Below are 18030 nucleotides of genomic sequence, written 5' to 3' on the forward strand. Positions count from 1 at the left end.
TGGCACTTTCAAGCACCATGAAGCACTTTAGTGCACTTTGGAAGCACTCTGAAATACTTTCAAGCACTTGTGCTTTCATGCACACATAGATGCACTTTTCTAGCGCTTTCAAGCATTTGCAAGCTGTAAGTGATGCACTTTGAAGCACTCTGAGACACTTATAAAGCATTTCAAAGCTTTGGCAAGCACCCAAAATTACTAACTAAAGCATTGTGACACACTTTAAAGATGTTCCGGCTGATATACCTGAGGTAAATTGAGGAGATGCACCGGATGCACCACATGTGCCCTCTTGCCGATTCTCTTTCAAACAACATCTTTCTTGTTTGGGGAGATGCGAGTTTCCATTGACGAGAATTGAAACACGATTTCTCTGATTTTGATTGTTAAGGTACTGGTCCTATGTTGTTGACGTTGACATGTGTCTTAGGGAAGTGACCCATTGTCCATATCAGTTTACAGCCGAAATCTGGCTCCCGTGACATTTCTTTGATGAAGTCCTAATGCCTTCAAAACATCATTATTGCTCATTACATTATCAACCTCATTGACTCCATTGAGGCATGCCATGAAATTAGCCTGTTTCAAAAATAGCTAATTGTTTGAACGAGGAGACTTCACCTCAGATAATGTATGACAAATGTTAGAGAAAATCAGCCTCCCAATTGTCTCCGATGTGGGTTGCAACACTGAGAAATTTGGATGACTGAGAAGTTGCTGTAGAATGCTCCATTGAAGACCCTCGAAAAGACCGTTTGTTTGATTACACCAACATTTAGCAACTGCCCTACAGATTTTATTTGCCTGCTGCTCATCAATTTCACCATCCTCTCGTGCTCATGCCATCATTTTTTGCATGGTTCTTTGTTCTGTTTCTTTGCAGCCAAATAGTTTCATAGACTCGGTAGAAGATCCCTTGGGATATGGTGTGTATCAGATAATGGAGGAAGGTAAAGGGGGTTTGTAATGCCATTATGAGTATTATGTGATCCCATGTGGAACGTGCGAGGATGCTATTGACACGACAATGAAGACAGTCAAAACAGTGCCATAGTACTCATAGACACACACACACACACACACACACACACACACACACACACACACACACACACACACACACACAGAGAGAGAGAGAGAGAGAGAGAGAGAGAGAGAGAGAGAGAGAGAGAGAGAGAGAGAGAGAGAGAGAGAGAGAGAGAGAGAGAGAGAGAGAGAGAGAGAGAGAGAGAGAGCGAGCACTGAGTCCGCAAGCCTACAAACATTGCACGAGCCCGATAGCGAAGGCTATGGAGAGAGATAGAGAGGGGGAGAGAGAGAGAATGGGCACAAGAGGTGGAAGGACCCATTGAGGAAGCACTGCAGAGAGCCCAGAGGAGTGGTGGCGAGAGGGAGTTTAAATACGCAGGCAATTTGTTACTTTAAGCTTTAGTATTAAAGTGAAATGGAATTTCCAGCCCGCCTAAATTCAAACCTCTTAGCCAAAAAGAATTTATCTTTCCTTTATATAAAATGAAAATGAATAACCCACCACCCATTTCATCTTCTCCCAAAGGAGTGTCAAAGACACTCCTTTTTGGTACCACCTAAACATGCTATCACCCTTTAACATAGTTCATGGGTTTTGAGGTGTGTTGTTCTAGTGTTGGGGGCATGGGTGGTACCTCTCTATCTATGTGAACTCTAGAGGGGCCTCCTCTTCCTTCTCTTCCATGCTCACCTCTTCCAAGTCATCCCTTTTTCATGGTCCTAGTGTCCACCAAATCCAACAATATTGTTGAGTTTGCTTCTACATGATAACATAGTGGGTTAGAATTGTATTAAACCCCAAAAAGTCTTCGGATTAACTCTTCTAACTAGTTTGGGACAAAAGCCTTGAATCTTGTTGTAGTTCTTACACTCAATGATCACCAATTCTCCCCAAGTAAATCCTATGTGTTACACAAAAGTCACTACAGAGGATGATTCTAGATTCTAGCAAAAGGTTTAAAAATAAGGACAACAAGGGGAACATTTCAATGTTGATGTGCAGCCGAGGAAAGGATTTGTTCATCTAGGAATGAATTCCAAAGAAATTGGCCCACTTCTCAGTATGCAATGATCACATAAAATCCCACTTCTAGTATTGCATGAGGGCTGAATAAGTTCCCAATGAGCTCTCTAAGTCCAACTAGGAAATTTTAGCTCATATTGCAAAAGTAGAGTGTACTTACAACAACAGATTAACATGAACCAATTGAACACCTCTCTCTCTCTCTCTCTCTCTCTCTCTCTCTACTTGTCTATATTGGTGGGGTATAGCTTTGATTGAGAAATTTCGATTGGCCAAGAAAGAAACAAAGGACGATATATGAACAATAGTGTCAAATGATTGATAGGATACCCTACTCTTTCCTAGGATGGGTTCCACCAATGCCATATTAGAAAGTTTGAGACTTTAGAGCCACTTTGGGAATCCCCAATGTCTTTAAGATTTGACCATATAGAAATATCTCAATTTTTTTTTAATGACCGAATCCTTCTACAAGGTAGTACTTGAAAATATCCGTTGAGCCATTCTCTCAAAACTTTGTCTAAGATTTGACGATGTGGTCAAATGTTAAACTCTTTTTGAGAGTGTGAGTTGGGAAATTTCCAAATTTACTTATATGGTGTTCACCAAAGCCTGCCCTTCCTAAAAGACATGAAAATTTTCACTTCCCACGACTAGGAGGAAATTTTGATCTTCAATGCTCCTATAAGCATTACCACTTTTGTGTCCTTGAGTGAGACTTCCACCGCCTTCGACGGCATAGGCAACAAGAAAAGAGATCATTCAAAGCTGAATAATATGTAGGCCTTATATGTTGCCACCATTGGAAAAAAACTTTTTTGTAGAAATTTTAGAAACCTTCAAACACAAAATTAAAATTTGTAAATTTGTATACTAAAACCCCTCCATGTTTTTTTTGGGTAGGGTCTTAATTAAAAAAAAAAAGCTTAGTTGAGCTTGAATTGCCTAAAACTCAAAAATTACAAAGAGCCTGGAATATCCTTTGCACAGGGAAAACTAAGAAAGAATACATCAAAGGGCAATCAAATCTTACATTTCACTGCAATGCTTTTGCCACCAGCATGTTTCTAGAATAGCCTTTGAGTCCAGGGGCTCACACTTCCGTTTTCTTGACTGCCAAATGGAAAAAAGAACCCTCTAGGGAAAGACTTTGTCCCCAATCACACACACTAACGATTGCAAAGATGCACACATTACTAATCCTATTATGCAACATACTAATCACAAGTGCACACACATAGATCCATTGAGCATCCATATTCCAATCAAACCTATATGCACACACAAAGAATAGAGAACAAGCACACAAGATGAGTCCTATCAAACCCCGAGAAAAAACGTCCGAGCAAGGTAATTTGTGAAGGCAAGGTAATTTGTATGAACCGTAACTAAGCTCCCATTATTCATGGTTTGTAAGGTGATATTCTTTATCTTCTTTCCAAACTTGACCATAACTTCAAAATGATAGTGATGATCCTCTTATAGTGCTACTTGATTATTTCCACCCTGGTAAGTAGTAGGAAGTAGCATAAACCATTGGCTATTGTTCACAAAATTTAGGGTTTAATATATTTGTAATTGGCTAAAAATTGTGACTTTGTTGAATCTGTGACAAGAGTCTATGACAAACGTTGTTTACATAAGAAACACTTCAAAATCTATGACTTTGCCAAATCTGTGACAAACATTGTTTACATAAGATACACTACAAAATTTTGCATATAGTTGTTGGATAGTTCCTAAATTGCTACTCATTGGACGAAATTGCTAGATCTAGGACTCCATGTTGGCATTCGCCGTTGATTGCTAGAGAGAGAGAGAGAGAGAGAGAGAGAGAGAGAGAGAGAGAGAGAGAGAGAGAGAGAGAGAAACAAAAAGGGAAAATTAGTAAAGGACTTAGAAGAAAAAGAAGAGAATTTTTAACATCGTGGGAAACTAGAGAGAGAGAGAGAGAGAGAGAGAGAGAGAGAGAGAGAGAGAGAGTATTGTCGTCCACGGAGGTCAGATATGACCTATGGGACCAAAGACAAAACATTACAAACATGGGGGGATTTTGGGATACATCTTAGTTAAGGACTGAGGGTCCAAAAAAAAGGTAAGATAAGATAAGATGAGCAAAATCTATGCAGAAGGGGGTGAGGAGGGAGCCGGTTTGGGAGTTTGAAACTTTGAATAATGGCTTTATCTCCTCGGTAGGCTGCCCATTTCCCTGCTGTGCGTGATTCTTGCATCTTTTGTAGTTCTGCCTTCTTTTTCTTGAGTTGAGCGGGTGTAAGATCTTCTGCAATCTACATTTTGGTGTCTTTTAGAATCCTTGATTGCTCAAGAAATTCAATTCAATCCACCTTAGTTTTGAAAGTGTAGATTGCATGATTGGTGCGAAGTTCACGTGCAAGAGAAGTGATTGTTGCTGGATCACATTGTATGATGGGGATTGCGGATTGGATGCGGGCAAATGACTCATGAAACTTGAGATCCCCCTCCCCTTTCCAATCGCTTGGGAGCCCTTGTTGTTGTTGTCAAGCTCATTAAGCATTAAAAACATAAGAAGAAAGATGGGGGTAAAATCTATGGCATACTCATTCGTAGTACTATTGGCCCTACTTGAGCATGACACCTCATCCGGGGTAAGGACCCATTTTGAGGGTTTTCTCTTTAAACTCTCAAACCTTGTTGTCCTCAAGCTTTTCTCCCTTGACTATTTGAGAAAGGAAGGAAAGAGAGAGAGAGAGAGAGAGAGAGAGAGAGAGAGAGAGAGAGAGTATAACAAAAAAACAAACGTTACAATGTAAAATATTTGGCCTACTTGATGGCAAGCTTGCCATTTTTGCTATAATCTCTTGCTCTTCTCTCTCTAGTATCGTACTCCATTTGCCCTGCTAGAGAGAGAGAGAGAAAGCATAACAAAACAAACAGACATTATGTTGTAAAATATTAGGCCTTGTCGACGGCAAGCTCGTCAGGTTGGAATTCCTCTCTCTCTCTCTCTCTCTCTCTCTGTGTGTGTGTGTGTGTGTGTGTGTGTGTGTGTGTGTGTGTCGCTCTTCACAAAAAACAGCCTTTATTGTATTTTTAAAGGACAAAAATTGAAAAGTCTCGGCTACTTTGGAGGGTCACCTAACCTTGCACCAAATTTTTTTCCAATACATATGGCTCAAATTTTATACTCCCTTTATTTATCTTTATCTACCCTTTTCTACTCGGCTAAAGCTGGAGGATTTTAATGGTAAAAACCCTAAAATTTTCATTAAAAACCGAGAGATTTCCAATGCTCTCCTTTTTCCAGTGGTTGCTAGAAAAGTCTTTTGTGAACACTGCTCTCTCTCTCTCTCTCTCTCTCTCTCTCTCTCTCTCTCTCTCTCTCTCTCTCTTGTCAGACAGATCTTTAAGGTCTCTTGGGATACTTTCCTACAACATTAAAACAATCTTCTTCTCTCGTTTTGCGATATTGAAGTATCTCAATTCGTACACATTTTTGTCCTTCTTAGAAGCGATGACTCGGAGCCAATCCTTGACATTGTGCCTTTTCAGCTGGTTAGATATTTAAAGGAAGAATTGCCAAAATACCCCTCTAATTTGTGGAAATTCCCAAAATACCCCTACTATTTTGTCATGAATTCCCAAAATGCCCTTCAAATTTTCCAAAATCCCCAAAATACCCTTGGTTGTGAAATTAAATTTCTTCAAAGATTAAAAAGTTTGTAGCTTTTCATAAGAAGACTCATTGCTTATCAATATAAGATGCTAAATCGAGAATTTGGATTGATAATGTAGGCTTTGGAGATGAATTGCTTCATTATCTCTAGACATAATTGCCTTTTTTTGCAAGGTAATTTGTGACAAATTACCTGCTAAGCACGCAAAAATGGATCTCAATTGTCAAAAAGGAATAAAGATCAAAAATCTTGAACAATCCAACCAAAAATAGATACAAGGGTATTTTAGGAATTTTTTGCCCTTGTAGTTCTTGCGGGCGCACTCACGTTCCTAATGAGAGTCTCTCTCTGTCTCTCGCTCCAGCGTACACTCCTTGAGAGAGAGAGAGAGAGAGAGAGAGAGAGAGAGAGAGAGAGAGAGAGAGAGAGACTTTCTCCTACTCCTGTGTAGTCTGTGAGCCCAAGAAGAGCAATGGTGTCCTTGACCATAGCCTTTGCTCTCACAGCAACCAAGGTTGGCCCCACTTCCCTTTCATGGTTGTTATGTCAATGGCCACTGATGAGGCTCTGACCGGGTTCACACCACCTCAACTGAAGCAGGATACACCATTGCCGATCTTTGGGGGCTATACAGGAGGGCGTCTGAGGAAGGCACAGGTGGAGGAGTTCTATGTGATCACATTGGAGTCGCCGAAGGAACAAATCTTTGAGATGCCGATGGGAGGGGCTCCGATCATGAGGTTGGGGCCAAATCTTTTGAAGCTTGCTAGGAAGGAGCAGTGCCTTGCCCTTGGCACCAAGCTGTGTTCCAAGTTTAAAATTAACTACCAGTTCTACCGAGTGTTTCCTAATGGCGAGGTGCAGTATCTTCATCCCAAGGACGGACTATACCACGAGAAAGTGAACGCCAGTCGCAAGGGTGTTGGCATGAACTTGCGCTCTATTGGAGAGAATATAAACCCCACCACAATCAAGTTCACTAGCAAGAATGCTCACAATTTGTGAGGAGCATGTTGCTCACCCATTTATGCCTCTTTCTGTAAGTGGTCTGTGGCAAGCTCATGTCTTCTATCTTTCATGATTGTAAAGTTTTTCTATAATAGACTGCTTCTTCCTGAAGAGAGATAGATAGATAGATAGAATTTATTATCATCCTTGGAGGTCAAATATGACCTACGCTACTTCTTCCTCAAGAGAGAGAGATAGATAGATAGATGGATAGATTTTATTATCATCCTTGGAGGTCAAATATGACCTACGGGACCAAAGTTACATGTGATGTAGTATGTGTATGGTTGATGAGTCTCTTGATGCTCCAAAATTGTGGTGATGAGAGTCCCAATGTAGAGACCACAATTTGGCTGGGAGAGAAAAGTGTGTAGGTCTAAGTTATGGCTGAAAATGTGAGAGAAGAAAGTTCGGATGTGACCAAAAGCTGAGCACTCTAGTAGTGTGTGGTACTCAGACTCTCGAACTTGCAGTGAGCATAATGTGCCCAATCGATTTGACTCTTCTCCATTGCCCCAACGCCCTATCTCACATCAAAGGAAATGGGAGCTAAGCAGAATGACTATGATAGTGCATATCGTTGACAAGGGGATAGGCTCAAGCATGTAAGTGTGAGTACGATTTTCTCTTTCAGCAAAGAACATGGTTTTGTAGTTGGATGCAATATGGGTGGTGTAATGTATGAAGCGTGACCCATCGGATTTCTCCCAAGCCATAATACATTGGCGTTGTAGAAAAGCTTCATTCGCTTGGGAGTCAATTGAAGCATCATGTAGCAAGTGTAATGCATCCCATCTCCCAAACCACTTCTTTATGTCTTGCATCCATCCCCTGCTCAAGATCTTGCTTTTATGCGTCTTTTGAACTTTTTTGCTTGCTTCCCATGCAATTGTTATTGTAGGAAGTCGATGTGAGGGGTTTTGACACATCTTTATCATGTACTCCACAACCCTTTCCATGCCCATAACCTCAATTGGAAGACATCCAGACTCAAGAAGTAGGAGCATATATGGTGTTTGTGTCTTCACTTGGACAAAGTTTGTAAGAAAATGCTTTTGGACATTCTCAAACTCTTTCCAAGTAGACTTTGAGATGCTCCCACCCCACACTTCAACTCCATAAAGAAGAATCGGTGTCACCAATGCATCAAAAAGATACTTCTTGAGAACCCAACACTTGATGTTTCCCGCATTACACATGTTCTCAAATGCATAATATTCTCTCTTTTCCGCTTCCAAACGATGCATAGCACATTCATGCCACTTGTGATTGGATGGAACCTCAAGGCCAAGGTACTTAAAGCTCTCAACAAATTCAAGTGTCTCATTGTTGTACACAATGCATGGATTCTCCTTATGGTTGGTTTTCACAAGCATAACCTTTGTCTTGGATTAATTCACAATCAACCCACTATGCAAGCAAAAGTTCCCACTATGAGAGAGAGAGAGAGAGAGAGAGAGAGAGAGAGAGAGAGAGAGAGAGAGAGAACTCAGGGGACTTTGCATCCAATTTCTCTTTGACTACCCTTTCCTTTCTTCCTTCAGATCTTCTTCTAATAGAATTCTTTTTCAAAAATGTAACCATCGGCTCGCCCACATTGGCGAGGACAAGATGATATGCAAGCCAAAAAGCGTCCACTTACAATTCGATCCCCTAGATGAGGATCCAATTTGCGATTGTCATTATGACTAGATATCTTCTGCTGGACATGCACTTTGCTTTGATTCTTCTCCCCTTCACCTGGGGTAGCATCTATGCCCTTAGCTTCCTTCTTGAGAGTGGAAGCTATTTTCTTCTTTCCCAAGTCCACACCATATAAGTGCTAGGTACACCACTGGCGGAAAGGTGCAGCATCAAGTTGAACAATGGTAGACTTCATAAATGTCTATGCCATCCTAACAAGCTCATTATTGGATGCATTGTAGACAAAATCTAAGATACAAGTCTTCCTAGTCGTTGCTTTTGATCCAAATGTCTTGTTATTGGACAACTTTTTCATGCTTGGTTGCCGACCCAGCTTGGATTTTCTTTTCTTGCACCATGTCTTCTTCTTGCCTCCAACTGTTGCCCGCCTCTTGTGCGTGGAGTCAAGTGAGATAGCCATCCTGCGGTCGAGCTTGGATGTGACTCTTCTGCACTCTCTCTTTCTCTCTCTCTCTCTCTCTCTCCCCCCCCCCCCCCCTCCCCTTCTCTCCCTCTCTCTTTGATTGCAGTTTCTCTCACACTTTGTGCTACCGTGGAGTGCCTGTGCTTCTCCTCTTCACCTGCATTGCAAAGATTTTTTTCATTCTCAAGGCCACCCTCTGTTCATTTCCATTGCTCTTGGCCTTCACTCACTTTGAACTTCTCCTTCAAAGACATTCCTTTCATAATATGCCTCATTCCCTTCCTAATATGCCTCTCTCTTTGCAAAATGCCCCCTACACCATTGATCGTTCATGCCTCCATTTTTGCAAAACCCACTAGCTTGAAAGCTAATGAACCCAAAGGTGCTCCTCATCGTAGCATATCGGTGATCCTTCTAGCAAGATAATGGGGGTGCCTACTTTTACAGGTGGGTGGTTTCTCTCCTCCATATGCTTGGGTGCTGGAACAAGAGTAATCTACCTTGCAGATGCAAAAAATATGCCTTGGAAGGACGTATGTAAAAATTGTCATGGGCATGGAAAATGGTTTGTCCTATTTGTTTTGGCACTGAGCTAGCAAACAACAAGGGTCTTCTGCAAAGGCTAGAGTAGAATCCGAATTACTTTGTCATCAAAGAATATCAAGAACCTTGAAAAAAGTGAGTGCCAAACTTGCTCAAGGCTCAACAGACAAGAAGGTGAAAGTTAAAGGATTTGTGAGAATGCCCACCAAAGTGCTGCACATCACCACCCATAGGTCTCGCACCAACACATGGGACCGATTTGAAATGCGAGTGCAAAAGAGGGTATCGATCTTCATAGCTCCTTTCAGGTGGTGAAGCAGATTACATCTATTACCATCATTGAGCCAAGAGTCAAAGTAGAGGTTACCATAGCAAGGGGGGGGGGGGGGGGGGAAGGGGGGGGGGGGGGAGAGAGAGAGAGAGAGAGAGAGAGAGAGAGAGAGAGAGAGAGAGAGAGAGAGAGAGAGAGAAGGTAGCATTTTGAACAATGCAAAACACACCTCCAATAACACTCTCAAATAGAGCTAGCAACAATCACTATTTTTTAACATTATTACCATGAATTTGGTAAGTTCATTTTTAAAGGATATTTTTCTCTCCACATGGTGGGCGCTTTAAAGGTAGGGAAGCCATATTGAACACGATAAAAGTTTAGATATAATGCATAAATTGTAGCAAAGCTTCATACACACTGTAATGACACCATTGAATTATAACGTGATATTACGATGTTTGAACTGTATAGATACACATACTTTCACCCTCTCATTATAGGGTGCACAAGTATTAAAAAATACCCTCAATGCTTTGTAATTTCCTAAGTTTTAACTTCCGCTATTTTGCTTGGTTTTTGGGATCGCTTGCAAGAACTTGCTCGAGGTTTGGGATTCCTCTATGTACGTAGGGTAAAAATATGCATTGTTTGGGCACCCAAGGCATTTATGGCTCCATAACTTACTGACTCTACAACCTCGGAACACTAACTGACCTATTCTTTACAGCTTCGAACTCCCATTGAGCTCATAACACATTAAAAATATTACAATGACTTGAATTAAATTGGGAATTTACAATATATGGCCATTTTGGAAAATTGTAAAAATTGTGTAACTCCAATCTTCACTGCTTCTTTGCATTTGTCTTTGATATGGCTTTGTACGTCTTGGCCTTTAGTAGCTTTTGTTAATTGACGTTGGCTCAGTTAACATTCCCCCCTTCCGATTTTAGTGCCCATCCTCGAGCACTGTTGAGAAGTGTCCGTGGAAGCTCTAGAAGGTAGTTGATTGGTTGTGGATGGGCTATGTCTTCATTGGTTGTTGAATTTGTTGACGATATTTATTTCACTATAGCACCTTCATTGGTCCAAATTTGTTTCCGATGTGAGAGATGATGTTGCATTTGCCCATTGTAGCAGCATAATGGTGAGGATTTGTTTATTTATTAAGAGAATGTACTTGTAAGAGAAGTAGAATGGTGAAGTTCTAAATTAGGGTCTAAACCTGGATGACAAATGGGAAAAAATCTAGTGAAAAAAGTTCCTTTGGGATATGCGCATTATTGAAGTACTTATTAGCATGGAAAATATTAACAAAGTATTGAATGGATTATTTGGTGATGGATATGGAAATAAGAGGGTAGCAAATATAAGAGGGTAGCATGATGGAACATTGTTTTGCCTAATGTAGTCCACTCAAGATGCAAAGGTGGAAGCAAAAAAGAATGTCTAATACATATGTCCAATGATGGGACATCCTATCTGCATATACAGAAATGTATTTAAAAAAATATGATGCACAAGAAAGATTTTGAGGGGTTCTTCTGATAGGAAGTGTAGCTATAAAAGCATATGTCGTGGCTTTACAACTAGGAAGGGTTTTCATTGTCGAGGATATGTTCCCTCATCTTACTGTGCATTGGGCATGAGTGTTGAACTCTACGTCACTCCACCATGATTAAGTTAATAGACTTAGACTCTTATGATCATCTCATCCATCATGAGCAACACGACTTAGATATGCTCAACTCTTCCAACTTGAGCGTAAGCCTAATAACAACGACTCTTAGCACAGAGTTTAATATGATTTGAAGCTTTGGGACTAACGCTTTTCTCATTTAGTGGCTCAATATCCCAACCCTAACTATGCCAAAAGAGTGCTTTTTGCACCCTGGTGACTTGACTTTTTACATTCTTGAGCTTACTATAAACATTTCATCTGGTAAAAGAAAGCTTAAATTCTCAAAAAGAGGATTATTGAAGGACCAAATTGGCATTAAGGGTTTCTTTTGCCATAACCTCTGTTGTTGATTGAGTTTCCTTCTTTGACTGTGAAGACTCCATTGTCTATTTGATTCTCCAGCTAGGCCTATTGTAAGGAGCCTTTGATGTTGTTGTACCTTTGTTGACTGTCAGCATCGAGCTTTTGACTCGAAGCATTGAAAGACTTAGGAATCCAAATCTCTTTATTATCTTTGTAGACGCTTTGATGACTTTTCTTGGCACTTTATGATTTTCTATAATTTTTTTGAGAATATTTTGATTTTTAAAGGATTTTTTTTGTGATTTTTGTAAATTTTATGAATTTTAAGAAAAAGGTTTAGGAGTATTTTTTTAATGAATTTTTAATGACTATTTTTGGGTAAATTCTAAAACCTTTATTTTGAATTCTTAGGCCTTTTTATTGTCTTTTGTGTTTCTTACTATCTTTTCCTATTATTTGTAAATTTTAAAGATATTTTATGGAGAAAATTTTATTGTGATTTTTCCTATTTTTTCTTTATGTTTAGGTTTTTGCATATATATATACATATATACATATATATGTCAGTCAGTGATGGTGGCTTGCAGTGCGTGTAGGAGACAGCGTAGTGGAGCAAGGGAAGAAGGCACGCATTGAGCAGGGATACCCAGGGAAACTGAGAGAGAGAGAGAGAGAGAGAGAGAGAGAGAGAGAGAGAGAGAGAGAGAGAGAGAGAGAGAGAGAGAGAGAGAGAGAGTATCTTTGGCGTGGGCTAAAGGGAAAGAGAGAGAAAATGGAAGACTATTTTAAGCGCTTTTTGCAGACCAAGGGAAGAGAGAGAAAGAGTGGGGTGGGGATAAGATATAATATCTTGTGCGCTCCTAAGATAGCTGGGAGGGGATTTTTTTTGTGACTTTTTAAAGCTTAAGAGGTGTAAGAGGCGATTCTCACCTAACCAATCCGTCGAAGTCAATTTTTTGTCGAGGTCAAAATTTTACCGGTTCTTGCCACAAATGCCAATGCCTTGCTGCATGGCATACCCATAAAAATTCTTTGGTGCTCATGTTGAAGCAAATTTTTCAATTTTTAATTTTGAAATGCTGGAAAATGCCAAAATTAGTCCGTAAATTAGCTGAAAACGATAAAAATAATCAAAAAATCTAAAAATTACCAAAACAACTCCCAAAAATTTCTATGAAAATCATCGGCAGTCAAATCAGACTCTTTCAAGATACACAAACACACCAAAAATAGCAATTTTTGATGAAAATACTAATTAGGATAAAATCAACAGCCTGGTCCCCAAAATAACAAAAGACTCAAAGCTCAACAAATGAGGGCACCAAAGCGCTAAAAGTCATGCTGTAAATTCACACACAAAAAAGCTCATCAAGCTCGCAAGATATCAAGTTTTAATGGAATTAATCTGAGATTAATGCAAAATTTAGCAAAAAATTACCCAAAAAATTCCCTTAAAAAAAAAACTCCACACATAGGGGATTGGTGCAGCCAAATTAAAAATCAATAATCACATCCATTTAATTGCCAAGTAATTTTGTGAATAAAATCCAAAACTATGCAATTAAATCGTCAAAATTAGGTCAAAATTTGACGCATTTATAGTGTGTAAATCCATGTTTTGAGCTTAAAAAAACAGCATTTAATCATTAGACACATCAAATTTTCAATCAAAAATTGAATTAATCATGCACATTAAGCACTTTTTAGACGCACGCGCGTGCACAAACACACAAATAATTGGCAATTTTCACCATTTTTTAGGCGCATACACACAAGGGTTAATCATGTGGAAATTGCAATTTGAATTCACAAATGTATAATTGGACATTACCATAACACAAAAAAATCATCAAATTATCAAAATCATTATGCACACATTGATTTTTAAGGGCACACACAAGGGCAAAATAGTGCACACACACCTAAAATTAGGCATACGCTTTATTTTAGTACACACAGTTGCAATTGACCATTCAAGCAAGTAGTTAAGAAAATTAACATTGCACATTAGCCATGAAACCATCAATTTGCACATTCAATTCCAAGAAAATTTTGGCATTACGACGGCATACAAAGTACAAAATCAAAAGCTCAAAATAAAAAATTGATAACAGCGAAGCATACCACACAAGATTTGGGTCCAATAGCACCATCCAACCGCCAATTACACAACGTGTAGGCCGCTTCCGTCGATGCTCCAAAGCCCTAATATCGCATTCCAAAATCAACAAATCGTTAAGCAATTAGCACAAATTGGCAATGTGAGAATGCAATTCAAGCCTCTAATTAGGCAAATATCAAAGCTTAAGCACAAAATGTTCGTTTGATTAATAAAAAATTAGTGTGTAATTTAAACAGAAATTAGTGAAATAAGCAAAGGGTTAGTGTGAAATTAGAGTGTGTAGGCACACAATAAACAAGATATGGTAACAAATTAGGGGAAATTGAACACATTGCTTCATGCACACACATCCAAAATCCACAAAACCATAAACACACAAGTGAAACTAGTGAGGAAACTAATCCAATTATGCAAAAATCACACTAGCGTAGGCCATTGCTCCCCGATAGCGATGCCAAATGTTGGCAGTACTATCGTAGCATAGCTCCAATGACCAACAATAATTGTCAATCCGGAGGAATGAGCTACTCGGCTAGGGCATGGAAACACCCAGTGATTAGTAAGCTAATCATGGCAATAGAATTGGTAACTCTATGAAGTGGGCTTCTTGGCCTATGGAGGAGCTAAGCCATGATGTCTGGCAATCTCCACATCCACTTTTGTCACCTCAAATGAACCCAATCACACACACTAATGATTGCAAAGACGCACACATCACTAATCCTATCATGCAACACACTAATCACAAGTGCACACACATAGATCCATTGAGCATACACACTCCAATCAAATCTACATGCACATACAAAGAATAGAGGGCAATCACACAATTTTAGAGTGAGATTTACTACTAATGAGTTATGACTTAGCTAATCAAAGCATCATTATCAATCATAAGAAGTATGCAAGAGGCATAGTGAAAGAGAATTAAGCCTTGATTAGTGTTAATCAAGTCACATGAGCAAGGAGAAGCTCAAAGACTCCATAGCCACACACCTCATGAGATCTACTAAAGAGTGGTCTCAACGAATGAGGCTGAGAACTCTAATTTCATTTACACACTGCCTTATATACCTAGGGTAAAAATATGCATTTTTTGGGTGCCAAAGGCCTTTAGGGCTCCATAACTTACTAAATCTGCAACCTACGCACACTAATCATCCTATTTTTTATAGCTTGGAACTCTCATTGAGCCCGTAACATATACAAAATATTACAATGGTTTGAATTTAATTGGGCAAATGTGTAACTCCAATCTTCACTGCTTCTTTGCATCTATCTTTAATATGCCTTCGTACATCTTGGCCTTTAGCAAATTTTGTTAGCTGACATTGGCTTAGTTAACAATATGCCCTTCCACACATAACTCTCCTCCCTTCCTTTGTCTCTTTTCTTCACTATATTTTTATTCACACGATTCGTAACGTCCTTGTTATCTCCCCCTTTGACCCTGTTTTGACTCTCACCCATCAGTCACAGTGCCATGATTGATGTGGCATGTGACACCATGTGATGATGTTGTAGCTTACTGTGTCAAGTAGCATCAAATTTGGCAAGAATGGTACCAAACGGCGTGCCAAGGGCTGATGGAGATTTTTTGATTCTGATGCGAGCTCGTTCGAGACCCATACTGCCTAGCACGAGCCTCAAGTTTGTCCCCCTATGCCTCTGCTTGCTACTTGTGTCATGCTTCTCTTTTAAATTTCCCTAATTCACACACTTATGCCCTCTTTAACTTAATGGGCAGCCACCTCTTTGGCCCTTGGGAAGCCTCCCTATAATACACCACATTTGGCTTACATGTCAACCAAGGCATTGCCTAGCACAAATTCCATTTGCAATTTTCTTGTGGATTTGTATGCCCTTTTTAAGGGCTCTTAAATTTTAACAAACTATTAAGACACATATGAACGTGACTAAATGTGGAGAGATGTCTCATGTTGGACTTGCTCAAAACACTTGAGTGCCTACTCACTTTAGCCTTGTTTTGCATAGCCTCCGATCAGTGTATTGCAAGAAAGTGCATCTTGAATCAAGAGCTGATTGAACACCTTGTGTGCTCTGTCAAGTAAACTAAATTTGATGTCCATATCACCCAAGGCATTGTCGAGATTTACATGCTTCTCAAGCAACCCTTTATTTGTAATTTCCCCATGAATTTCCTTGCCATTCTCTATGACATTGACGCTTCCACATGATTTTAATATGCATATGTATGCAATAACATCTGGAAAGATGCCCTCCGCTTACATTCGTGCAAAGCACTCAAGAGCCTTATGCCCTTTCTCATGTCAAAGTGTAGCTTAAAATAAATGCATTCCACGAGGTAGTATCTGGGTTTGAAATCTCTTCAAAGACCTCTTCTACTTTGGAAAGCACGCCACATTTGGCATACATATTGGGAAAAATATTCTAAAGACCACCATATTTGGCATGAAATCGACCAAACTAGTGCCAACCTTAATTATTGCCAGCTGAGCATTGCCAAATCACCACATCAGGCATATATCTCAACCATCGTAGTGCCAACCACAACTCTACCAACATGCCAATTCAACAACAATTGCCAACAATCTATCTAAAGCTGATAGCACCCAAGAAGTGGTATCTACTTTGAGTTTCCCCCTTTGGACCTACATCATCACGACATCCACCCCCTCTAACCTGAATATACTTTGATAAGTGCCAATCATTATCCATAACAGCAAGCATACAGATAGCTTCACACAATCATTGCCTCAGTTTAGCTTGTTACTAGCACACATTAAAGAGCATTGACTCCCTTTTACTAGCATCCAAAACATCACTAACATAAGCATCATTAGAAAGAGCATCCAAACCCAACCATAGCTGGTACACTATCCAAGAAAAGGAAGAAAATTGTGCACCCTTTGCATTACCCTTTGTGATCTAGAATCATCACCCCCTCTGTCTTCGTAGCCATCATGAAGAACCTTGGAACAATCTAGACCTGTAGCATTGGACACATTTTTACTTGAGTTTCTAGCTTGGTCATGAAAAACCACTTCAACTTGTAAATCTTCATCCACAACAACCTCTTTTGAACTCGTAGAGCCCTAAAGTCTTCATCATTTATCAGAGCTAGGAATTGCCTCATCTTGCAGCTCATGAGAAAGCATACAAAGAAGAACCACCTGGATATATTGCACTTCAATTGTTCGAAAAATTTTAGACACATTAAACTTCATACTTCAGTTAATCTTCATATGTTTCTTTGTCATCTTCTATTTTATATGTATCTATGTGACTCAAAATTTCCTTGACACCCTATAAAGCTTCTTCTTGCACCCCCTTTGAATAGGTACATACATTAGAAATCCCTTCCAAATTGTTAAGTTCATCTTTATTAGCCCCTGCAAGGAACTCATCAATAATGGCATCCTCTTTTTGCTCTGTGACATCAAGAGCTATAAAGATGCCGTCCGCAACAAACATAGATTCATTTACATTCTCATGCATGTTATCTCCACAACTTTTTGCATTTCATCAATTTTTATCGTATACAAAACTTTATCTATGCAATTGCCTTCAACAATCCTGTTGTTCAGTTTGGCCTCGCATGCTTCCATGATGCTGAAAAATCCATCAATACCCTGCAAAGGTTTGTCTTGAACTCATCAAGAACAACCCGTGTCAAGTCACTTGCTTGCAGAACACTTGTTTCACAATCTATATCTCTATAAGATCCACTAATGGATGTAATTCCCATGCAAGAAATCTTTGAAGAATTGCCGTTAATTTAGTTTTAGCATCAAATTTACTATTCTCTTGTGTTACATTGCCCAAAGCATGATACTTTGAGACTAAATCTACTACTTCCAAGGCCGCATCTACTTTAGCTTTACTTCTTGCACAAATTTGTTCCCAAAATTCATCATAGCTAAGTACCTACAGCTGATCTCCAACACCTTTATTGAAAGTAGTCTGACTCTTCTCAATAATTTTCTTCATTCCCATAATCCTTGATCTTGGATGAATGAAACCATCTGCAAAATAGTCCCCCTGTGTGGGATTTGAAACCTACAAGTTCATCAAAATCTTCAACCATAAATTATTGTGGACCTCCTTGACTTGTCATCTCTGCTTCATAGCATGCAAGGGAACCTTCTGAATTGTGCCCTTGAAAAACTCCACGATGTTTCCATACTCCATCAAGTGTCATCTCCACCACATATCAATCTGCTCTTTCATCTTCATGGCTTCCACATCAAGCAATGGACCAATTCGATCATCTTTGAAAAATCTTGAGCTATCAGACTTCC

At 39.5% G+C, this 18030-nt stretch overlaps 1 protein-coding gene and 1 pseudogene across 1 annotated transcript; one reads left to right on the forward strand and one right to left on the reverse strand.

Annotated features, from left to right (window-relative positions):
- Positions 1–6237: 6237 nt before the first annotated feature.
- Positions 6238–6714, forward strand: LOC147420825 (photosystem I reaction center subunit II-1, chloroplastic-like). Its single transcript, XM_086504710.1, has one exon. It carries the CDS (start codon positions 6244–6246, stop codon positions 6712–6714), a length of 471 nt encoding a protein of 156 aa, XP_086360836.1. The 5' UTR covers positions 6238–6243.
- Positions 6715–8206: 1492 nt separating this feature from the next.
- LOC147420826 (small ribosomal subunit protein eS8 pseudogene) lies at positions 8207–8821 on the reverse strand (annotated as a pseudogene).
- Between the last annotated feature and the right edge of the window lie 9209 nt (positions 8822–18030).

The sequence above is a fragment of the Adiantum capillus-veneris genome, chromosome 28 (assembly GCF_014529385.1).
Source record: "Adiantum capillus-veneris isolate H3 chromosome 28, ASM1452938v2, whole genome shotgun sequence".
Lineage (NCBI taxonomy): Eukaryota > Viridiplantae > Streptophyta > Polypodiopsida > Polypodiales > Pteridaceae > Adiantum > Adiantum capillus-veneris.

Coding starts and splice junctions, on each gene's coding strand:
- LOC147420825 (XM_086504710.1), top strand. CDS start 6,244: ATGGTTGTTATGTCAATGGCCACTGATGAGGCTCTGACCGGGTTCACA.